Source organism: Coturnix japonica, chromosome 14 (assembly GCF_001577835.2).
Source record: "Coturnix japonica isolate 7356 chromosome 14, Coturnix japonica 2.1, whole genome shotgun sequence".
Taxonomy (NCBI): domain Eukaryota; kingdom Metazoa; phylum Chordata; class Aves; order Galliformes; family Phasianidae; genus Coturnix; species Coturnix japonica.
This window is the reverse complement of record NC_029529.1, coordinates 8,029,776-8,039,864: the sequence shown is the minus strand read 5'-3', so window position 1 is coordinate 8,039,864 and position 10,089 is coordinate 8,029,776. Positions and strand designations below refer to the sequence as shown.

General features: G+C 44.0%; 1 protein-coding gene across 1 annotated transcript; it reads left to right on the top strand.

The window, feature by feature from the left end:
- Positions 1-12: 12 nt before the first annotated feature.
- Positions 13-4,536, top strand: RPS15A (ribosomal protein S15a). The gene is made up of 5 exons (XM_015876716.2): positions 13-110; positions 842-979; positions 1,613-1,692; positions 3,228-3,313; positions 4,404-4,536. Exons 2-5 carry the CDS (start codon positions 847-849, stop codon positions 4,495-4,497), a joined length of 393 nt encoding a protein of 130 aa, XP_015732202.1. The 5' UTR covers positions 13-110; positions 842-846; the 3' UTR covers positions 4,498-4,536.
- The last annotated feature ends 5,553 nt before the right edge of the window (positions 4,537-10,089 follow it).

Genomic DNA, 10,089 nt, shown 5'->3' with positions numbered 1-10,089 from the left:
AGTCTCGCGAGATCTCCCCGTGCGGCGCGCTCGCCGCTCCGCGCTCATGGCCTTCCCATAATCCCCCGCGGGCGCCCGGCCTCTTCCTTTTCCGCCATCTTGCCGCACCGGTGAGTAGCGCCGCCGACTCGGCCCGGCCGCCATCCGCCGCTCCCCCGCCCCATCCTCGCTCCTCCGCCGCCTCCTCTCCCATCACCGGGGGCCCGAGACCGCGTCCGAGCGGTCCGACCCACTTTGAGCGCTCGGCGTCGTCTCTAGCGCTCTATAGAGCCTCCGAAGGGGCGGGTGGGGGGGAGCAGCCCGCCTGGCAGCACAGAGACACGGATGGAGGGAGGGGGCTGAGGGACGGGCCGGGCCAGCTCGTATTATTACTACTGTTATTCTTGAAGGCAGGGAAGCTTTGTAGCACGTTTAATACTATGTGTGACATGCTTTTTGGATGGGGCCAATGCTGAATTTATAAGATCTAAACTATTCGCCAAGGAAAGGTGGCACGGAATCACAGAATGACCCAGGTTGGAAGGGACCTCAAGGATCGTGTAGTTCCAACCCCCAGCGTTGGGGTTTTGCTTATTGGGGTTGGCATGTTGCTGATTACATGCTGCTTTTTAAAGCTGAGTGTGTGTGAGTTCATCAAACCCAAGCAGAAGTGCTGATGTGTGTGATTTGCAAAGTGCTGAATTCTGTCAAACAAATCTGAGCGTGTGTTGTGACTTGCTGAGGCTTAGTGCAACTTTTTGTCCTTCTTAGGTCCTAGGCTCTAAAATAGGCCTCAGAGGTACCTGTGAGTACAGATGTGATGGATGTGTGTGTATCATCACTGCCTCTCTCCTCCCCACAGGCACCATGGTGCGCATGAACGTTCTGGCCGATGCTCTCAAAAGCATCAACAACGCAGAGAAACGTGGGAAGCGGCAGGTTCTCATCAGGCCGTGCTCCAAAGTCATCGTCCGGTTTCTAACTGTGATGATGAAGCATGGTGAGTGTGGACCGCAGCACTGGTATTCCTTTTATTCACGTTTCCTATGTAGTTTACTTTAGTGAAGGAGATCTCTGGGTAAAGTTTGAGCATCTTACAGAATTGATGATGTTCGCTTTGGGATTTTGCAACTAATTGGTGGTAATTGTTTTAAGTATTATTCTGTGTTATGTCTTTAGATGAGTGTGCTGGTAATTGCTGGGAGGAGGGGGGAAGCAGAGTATGGCTTTTGATTAGAGTATGGGTTTTGATCCACAGTGTTCTGTATACATTGTGAATATTGAAGCTACCCAGAACATTCTGCAGGTATGAGACAAGTTCTGAAAATAAAAGCCAGCCAAAAAATCCCTCAGAGCAGTAATTCTTCTTCAGTGTTTTAGATGTGTTCCAGCTTTACACAATGCAGTCACATATGGAGGTACTTCAGTGTAGTTGAATCATACCAGCTGGGACACTGAAGTTGGTCTTAATTGCAGAAAACTTCCTGAAGTTCTATGGGGTGATGTTTTCTTCAGGTGCTTTTTGACATAAGTAAATCAAGGTGCTTGAAGTCATTTTGGATGGTTTGGTTAAATGAACTGTATTGTGGCTGCGTATCATGTTTTGATTTATCTGTTTTCTGATCTTTTCTAGGTTACATTGGTGAATTTGAGATAATTGATGATCACAGAGCTGGGAAGATTGTTGTCAATCTCACAGGCAGACTCAACAAGGTAGGACTGGTTTTATAAATACACTTCTCTAGGAAGATGTCCAAATGAGGCCTTTTTGTCTGCTCTAATTCTGAAATTATTGCTTGTGAGAAGCTGGTATTTAGTTAGGACTGTGTAAGTGAGAGTAATCTGGCTGTTATCAGTAGTTATTGAATATTATGTTTCCTAGATTTGTAATGGTATGGTTGACTTAATTACTGTTAGAAGCACAATGAATAAGCTGGATTTTTGGAAGTCATCTTTCAGGTACTGTGTATTTCTCTTTGGGGGCTTTCTGCCTTCTCTGTGATTTCTGTGTTCATTTAAGTTATCTATAATAGTTTTGTCACAAGAGATAGCAACTATGTTGTCTTCCAGTTGATGTTTAATACCTCTAAATAGGGAAGAGACAAGCATTTCTACTGCTACTGGGTTGGCTTTGCTTGTAGTTGAGGCAGAGTGAAATCTCATGATAATTAGCGCTTTTTGGATTCCTGGGGTGTACGAATCATTTTTGTGTTTGGGCATTTTTTTAAATGCATTTGACTTCAAACATTGGGCTGTTTATTTCTGTGATGAATTGCTGTGCATGGAGTCATAGAATCACCAAGATTGGAAAAGGCCTCAAACAGCATTTAGATGTTTCATGAACATGGATGGTCATTGTATCCAATGAAGCTATTCAAGTGAGAGGTGGTTCTCAAGCAAAGAAATGTAAATATTAGTTGGCCAAAACATGTTGGGGGCTACTTATATGATGAGCAACTGTTGCAACTGAGAATTGTTTGAGAATAGTAGAGGGGAATTCTGACACAACCCAGATTTCTAATGTTATGTGTCCGTAATAATAGACATATTTGAGTATGATGTTTCCTGAGGTCTTTCTGGATGACTTTGTATCAGATGTTGCAGTGTTAACTGGATGTGATGTTTCTCCCAGTAGCTGCAGTAAGGAAAGAAGCTACTTGGTTCAGAAAGATGTCAGTGCAGTGAGGTGTGCTCTGCTTTGCTCTGGGATGTTAAAGTTGTTGGAGCCAGTGAGGTCACTAGAGGTGGTAGTAGTGGTTGTGGTTGATAAGTAATAGGATTAACTTGAAAGTGCTGGTAACTTCTGTATGTGTTAATTTCTCTTTGTTTAACATTGCAGGTGTTTTTGCTAACTCTTTATAATGGTTACTCAGGGACAGTTTCCTTCTAAAGACAGGTTTTTGATGATAAAGAATACTCCTTAACCTATACCAGTTTATAGCATGCTTTTGTGTTCTCCCAGCTGTACCAAATATATTATTAGCGTAGCTTCAGCAGCAGTATATCTCTCCATTTAGGCAAGGAAGAAGAGACAAGGATAAATAAAAACTGAATTACTGTGTAAGAGTCTTCATTTCTGTGAGAGGAAGCCATTTCATACTGTGGAATATGGGACATGCTACTCGATACTCTCTAGTCTTTTGCTGCCAAATCCAGTTTAATCCAGTTGAAGTTTTTCATTCAGAGGGCTGGAATGACAAATGAGTGGGTCCGGGTTATACAGTTTGTAATGGAATTGTGTTTTACAGTGTGGTGTAATCAGTCCCAGATTTGATGTTCAACTGAAGGATTTGGAAAAATGGCAAAACAACCTGCTGCCTTCACGTCAGTTTGGGTAAGTGTGGAGAGGAGCTGAATCTGTCACACATAAGCTGATTTTTTTTAACTGCACTTTCCTGAATTGGATTCACCTGATGCCTTTCATGTCTCATTAGTTAGAAAGCAGATAAGAGTAAAAATTCAACTTCCATGTAAATACCTTTTAAGCAGTTCTAAAGGAGTGCTGCTAAGCAAGAACCTTTCTATTGTTTCACCATTTCCTTGGTTTACAGGATTTTTGTTCCTTATTTTACTTTTATGAATGTCCATGTATAGGTGGAAGAGTAATACCAGATGAATGGAATTAGGTTGCACTTTTGTGTTTAAGTTGATAAAATACTAATTAACGTTAAACTCAGCCTCATGAGTTCTGAATACCCAAAGCATAGAAGATGTTACAGTACCTTTTTTTTCCCCCTCAAATTCTAACTCAAGGATAATGATTGCAGTGGCTCAGTTAGTCTGCCCTGTTGGAGGCAGGATTAACAGTTCCTTGTCATTTCTTTTCTTAAAGCTCCAGTGATAAGCTGCATAGTCAAGCTGTATCTCTCTAGCTTGCTAGTACGTGTTGTCATACTGAGATTTTTCAAGAGTATTTATAGGGCGGTGGGACAAGAGGTTTTCAGACATGAAGCTTTGTGAACTGTGCTGATAATCCAGATGTTGGCATTAGAAGTCACTAAAGCTTCAGTTGTCAGTCCAGGTTCAGGTACTGATCTGTGGAAGCATGAGCAGTGTTGAAAGCACTGAGTGACAAAGCCTTCAGAGCTGGCACCGTAACAACTCTTATCAGCTCTGAATAAAGATCTGTATTTGACACAGAAGCAGTTTGTCTATAAATTATAGACTTACTACCACTAGAACAGCAGAACTGATGTTACTTGAGGAATGTATAAGGAGACTGAAGGGAGAAGAGAAGCCTGTAAATGTATTTTGTGTGCTTCACAATTGGGAGGAGTTTCTGTTTTGTTCTCTGATAGCATGTTATGCTGTGTCCTTTCTGAAACATCTTTCTATTGTAGTATAAAAATTAAGTTATTGCCATCAGCTCTGCATGAATGTAAAAAAACCTGACAATAAACTGAACATTTGTTCTTCCTCAATAGGTACATAGTACTGACCACCTCAGCTGGCATCATGGACCACGAGGAGGCTAGGCGAAAACACACAGGAGGCAAAATCCTGGGATTCTTTTTCTAAAACTTGTAAAAGAGGATACTAATAAATTGTTCAAACGGACTCTGGTGTTTCCAGTTGGTATTTCAATGGCTTCTAATGCAACCTGCGGTAGTGCTTGTAACAGACAGCTCTTGTGCTTAAGTTCTGCCTTTATTTCAAATGATGTTGAGATTCCTCACTGTCCTTGGTTACGATTGTTTTCCTGTTAAGGATACAATGTGCTATAAATTGATACCATTTTCGGGATGACAGATACAGGTAGCTACAGTATAGCCTCAGTAGGGAAGTTACACTGTTACACTGCACTCTGCTATCCGGAGTTGTGATTGCCCCTTACATTTTAGGTGTGTGGGTTACCATAACTATGAGTGTGACTCCTCCTTTCTCTTTCAGGCTAAGTGGAAGATGCATTTCCAGAATCTATTTCCTGCTGTGTTTTAAGCTCAAGAAGTTGTGAGGTACAGGATGGTGAAATAATTAAATGGCTGGAGTTTGACGTTAGAGCACAGACTTCTTTTAAATCTTACAGTGTTAAGGAGTAATTGAGGTATTTCCTTTGGTTTGCTGCTTTGTTGGTCCTCTGTACCATCAGAATTTTGGTGTGCAGCTGTGCAGCTGCTTTGCGTCTTGCCCTGAGGGTGTAACTGTTTATGATCTTAAAATCTCTGTAGTGAGAAAGAAAGTATGTTCAGTATGGAATGAGTTGTTACCTTTATTTCAGGTAGGTGATGTGTAGCATAGTGTACTCAATGCAGAAATAGCTGCAGATTTCCCTAAAGCAGCACACAGGGCAGCTGACTGCAGCTGAAGAGCTACTTGTAGGTGGTAAGATAGTAGAGAATGAGAAGTGGGCTTCTGGGTTGGTCTTGTTTTTAAACTGGTTTGTAACTAAATAATCTATTTCAATTTAGGCTCTTATTCCTATACGAACAAGCTGGTATTAATTGTAGACAGGCAGTACAGTCTCAACTAAAGTGGGTCTCTGAGGAGCAGGAAGTAACTGCTGCAATAGGATAGTTACCGTAACTGTAGTGGTGGTGTGGGAGTGTCCCATAGCAGAGACTTACAACTTAACCTGACCAGAGCAGGGAAATGATTCAAAGGTTACAGCTTTCCTGTTCTGTCCCATTCTGCTTAAAGGCACCAAGTCTGAATTGCAAATGGCACCAAAACATTCAGATGTGGCCATGTTTAGCTGAAGATAAACGTCTGTGCACTAAATTACAAAGAGTGGTTTCAAAGTAAAAAATGTATTGGCCCTTTTATATTGTCAAATCAAGCTTGAATGTCATGCACTATAGAAGGTGCCCCTGCCTGTGGCAGGACGTTTGGAACTTGGTGATTTTTGAGGTCCCTTTTAGGATGGTTCCTTCCTTCCCTGACATTCCTGTTTTAAACTAATTTCAGACAACACACTGGTCCTGTTGAACCATTTTACTGTGTGTGGTTCTTCACTACTGCACAAGTGCACTGTTATGACCCCAACAGAGGTCACCACTGTGCTTTCTTGAGATATAGAGGACCTTTTGGTGAGGTCTGCTGTGCTTGCTGAGCCCAAACTGAACGCCAGGCTGTGTGAGCAGGATGGCAGGCAGCTTGTCCAGCTCTAGTGCTGCAGGACTCGCTGTTGTCACTTGGAGGTTGCAGGTGGTGCAGGCAGCCCCTCCTCACTGCTCTGTGCAGCTGACCATGGTAAGTATCAGCAGTCCGAGTCAGGTGGTAAAAGGGGTCTTAGTCTGAGTTATGCAAACTGCTGACTCATTTGGATGTAGAATGAGATGTTCAAATAGCCTGCAGTGCATCGAGTATTTATTTTTGCTGTGCAAAGTTGTCAACAGGTGGCAGCATCCAACTTTGAATCATTGGAGACTTTGAAGGCAGTTCCTATAGCGAGAGGAGTCCAAAAAGGGCTTCGACATTGCTGCTGTTCTTTGCTCTTTGTATGGAGTCAATCACCCTGAATTTTCTTGTACTCTGCAAAGAAATTTCTTCTGTCTTTGATGCAAAGGAGTCTAATTTAATATGGGAGATGAGAATAAGTTCGGATCTTGAAAAATATGCACCAGAGCAAAGGCTTGTGCATGGCAGTAGGTCCAGCACAGAAGCAATTTGTCCTCCTTGTCCCTTCTGTTGGTTCTCTGCCACAGGTAATTCATTCAGCTCAGTTCTGAACAGAGCGTGTGTGTTTGGTTTCTCCAATGTGTGTGTAAGTTACTTGCACCAGAAACACAAGCAGTAATCAGACCTTGATTGCCGATGTCTTAATGGTTGCTTACTGCCTCTTTCACACCTGTTGGAGTCTAGACAGAAACCAGCAATGACAGACAAGAACGTACGTTGCTGTGCTACAGAAAGCAAGGGGAGAAAATGGGTTTAAAACAAGACTTATTCGCTGTCTTGCAGCCAATTAAAGCACATAGCAGACTCAGTAACATCAGCTGTTCCTAGGAGGGCTGGGAGGCGCTGCCATTTGCTGGGGAAGGATGGGACTGTAATGTTCCTGTCAGAAGCAGATGGGACTTCACATTGTGCAACAGCTTGTGATGTATCTCGGTGCTGGTTGGGATGTGCACTTCATAAAGGTGCTTAAAAAAGAGTAGGGTAAAAAAAACCTTTGGGCCTGCTCTTCCCCCCCCTCCTCCTCCCCCACCTCCCCATGCATTACCTGGAGTTACCCGGATATTTGATTACCAAACAAATTACAATCTGGAAATGCATGATCCCTGTGGTACAGCGGTGTTGTTATCGTGCTCCACTGTCCTGCAGCCCTGCTTGCACTCCTTTATGTGCTGGCTGTGATGTTGAGCTGCTGAAGATAAACCCCCAGGGACGTGTGTTTTGCTCTGGGGCTGGCACTGGGGCCATGCTCACTGCACAGTGATAGTTGATCAAATTTTAGTGCTGTGCAACAGCATAACATGGGGCGCCTGAGATCAGCAACCACCACTTTTGTTTTTTATAGCGACATAAAACACTGTTAAAGCGGATGCCGAATGGTCTATAAAAGCAAATGGATTTGGTGCATATTGTAATGAAATGGGCGGCTTATTCTACCTGTTCTGGGCTGCGTGATGACTTTACTTGAGAAGATACTTCAGGCATATAAAAATGGGTCAACTAAAGGATGTTTTTACTTCAAACAAATGTAGGTTCCACTGCAGCCATAACCTGTTTTCATGTTCAGCTTTCTGATACATTAGGTTACCTGGTACTGATGAGAAATGAGGCACAGCATGTCCAGGACTGCTTACAAAATATGGCAGATGAAATGACTTTACTCTTTGTGAGTGTTCAGAGACTCCCAGTGCCTGTAGTTCCTATGGCTTATGAAGAAGACTCAGTTCCCCCAGCACTCTGCAGGGACAATGAAATATTTGGGCTTAGCCCCCATATCCTGCATCTATACTGATGTGCTATGAACTCGGTGACAACAAAATGGCTCTGGATGAGCTTTGGGCTTCTTCCATTGAGGCAGGATGCAACAGGCTGCCCAGAACTGTGGGTGCCCCATCCCTGGAGGAGCCCAGTGCCAGGCTGTGTGGGGCCCAGGGCTGCCTGAGCCAGTGTGGGGCAGCCAGTCCATGGCAGGGGGTTGGAACTGGATGGTCCCTTCCAACACAAGCCATTTTAGTATTCTCTATGCACTCCTCCTGTACTGACTGCCTTCAGACCCCTAGCAGGGTATGTGCACAGAGCAACCCAATCCAGGATTTTTGTTTGCTTTTCTTTACAGTTTGGGAGCAAGTACTGCAATGGGGCAAGCCATGGAAATGGTGAGCACTCCTGCTGTGATGTCATTGGCTGCTATTCGCTCTTGGTCCCATTGTTTATAGCCAGGAGTTGAATTGTTTCACATTCCATTTATTCGTTATTCCAGCTCTATAATCACATCTTGTTACCCCTCCTACAGAAAGCAGTTTTCCAGAAGCCTGCAGTCCCCTGCCTGTGATCTCTAGATGTCTCTGTTGCCCCAGTACCAGAAAATATGAAAAAGGCAGGGTTAGCAGAACACTCGGTAAGTGATCTTACAAACTGCTTTGTGCATCTGTCCATCTTCTCACCCACAGCTGGATCAGAGCAGTATCTATCTGTTCCACTGTGGGGAAAAAATGCAGTCTTGCCGTTCTTGTTCTTTTTCACCAATGCACAAATGTGTTTTAAGCAGGACAAGGAAGGGTGAAGAGAAGAGCAGGTGACAGGGGAGCTGAAAAGAAAAGCTGCTGCTGAAACCCACCTCTGTGGAAAGAACCTTTACCAAATGGTTTGGTTCATTGTTTCGTGCAGTTTGAATTTGTTTTAAAAAGAAAAGTCCAGGAAAATCAGTGAGAACTTCAGGTCTCAATACCATTTAATACCTTTAAAAATCTGCCTTTTTACAGTGACAGTGGAAAAAGTCATGAGGGAAATGAATTTCTTTTCTCCCCACACCTCTGCAATTCATGGGGATGCTCGTCTCCTCTTGTGCAGCAACATGCCCAGCTATATCCTTGAATGACACGATTCTTGACCTATGATCTTTGGTATGAGCTGGTAATTAGTATCAGCCCTCATTCAGTCCTTGGGGTTCATTCGTTAGGACTGCAGCATCCACTACTCAGTTGAGCATCTGCAGTCCTCAGCTGGGAGATCGTGCCTGTGTCTGTGCATGTACTGTCAGACTGGGAGGACTGGTCCTACCACGCAGGGCACAGGTCTGGGGACCACAAACCCACTGCATGGCAGCAGCCTGCCCTGCTCCCCCACTCCGCTCCTCTGGAGCAGGGGAACCCAACAAAATATGAACCCAGTGCTGATAGGTGGTGGCTCAACACTAGATACAGTGCTGACAGGTAACAGCCTCTGGTAGCTGAAAGAAAAAGAATTAAACTGTACAAAAGTGTGCTTTAATTGCTAACTCTCTTCTGTCTGCTTGAATTGTGAGAAATAAAGGTCTCCTTTTCTGTGATGAGCTCTTCCAGGCAGAGCAGACGTGATGGGGGAAACATGTTTGGAATAAATACTGATGTGAATGACACTTATTAGCTACAGTGTGGCATATTTATTTCTCTGTAGTTAGCATAATAGCACAGCTTGAAATGAGAAGGGTTCTTTACTCCTGTCTATGTGTGCGTGCATAAAAATAACAATGGATTGTTACGGCCAGAATGCAGATGATTTTTCTGTCTCTGCAATTAGCAGCAGTGTTTGGATGGCATCACGTGATGGAGCTGAGCTAGTGGCCTCTGCAAGGCTGTGCTTGGAGAGAACCTTCCTGTGCCAAACAGCAGATGAGATGACAGCACAAAAGACCAGCTCTTCCTCCCTGTCTCCGCAGCTTGCTCTGGTTTTGGTGCTCCTGATGTCACTGCTCTCCCAGCAAACTGCAGGGAGCACTGCTCACTTGCCCAGAGTTTGCTCAGCCATAGAATCGCACATTATCCCAAGTTGGGATAAGGTAAGAATCATCGAGTCCATCTGGGTCCTGCTGGCTGTGCTGGGACCTGATTCCATGCTGCTCACCTGCCCCTTTTATAGTTTTCCCACTACAGTTGCCATTTTTTCTTCATATTTCTAGAGTCCACGTCATGCCTTAAGTTGCACTGAGATTTGGGGGTGCCATGTTTGCAGGAAAAC

What these genes read in the sequence shown, in the direction of transcription:
- RPS15A (XM_015876716.2), top strand. Translation starts at nt 847, where the DNA reads ATGGTGCGCATGAACGTTCTGGCCGATGCTCTCAAAAGCATCAACAAC. An exon ending in AACTGTGATGATGAAGCATG is followed by an intron (nt 980 to 1,612) that starts GTGAGTGTGGAC and finishes GATCTTTTCTAG; the next exon opens with GTTACATTGGTGAATTTGAG. An exon ending in TCACAGGCAGACTCAACAAG is followed by an intron (nt 1,693 to 3,227) that starts GTAGGACTGGTT and finishes TGTGTTTTACAG; the next exon opens with TGTGGTGTAATCAGTCCCAG.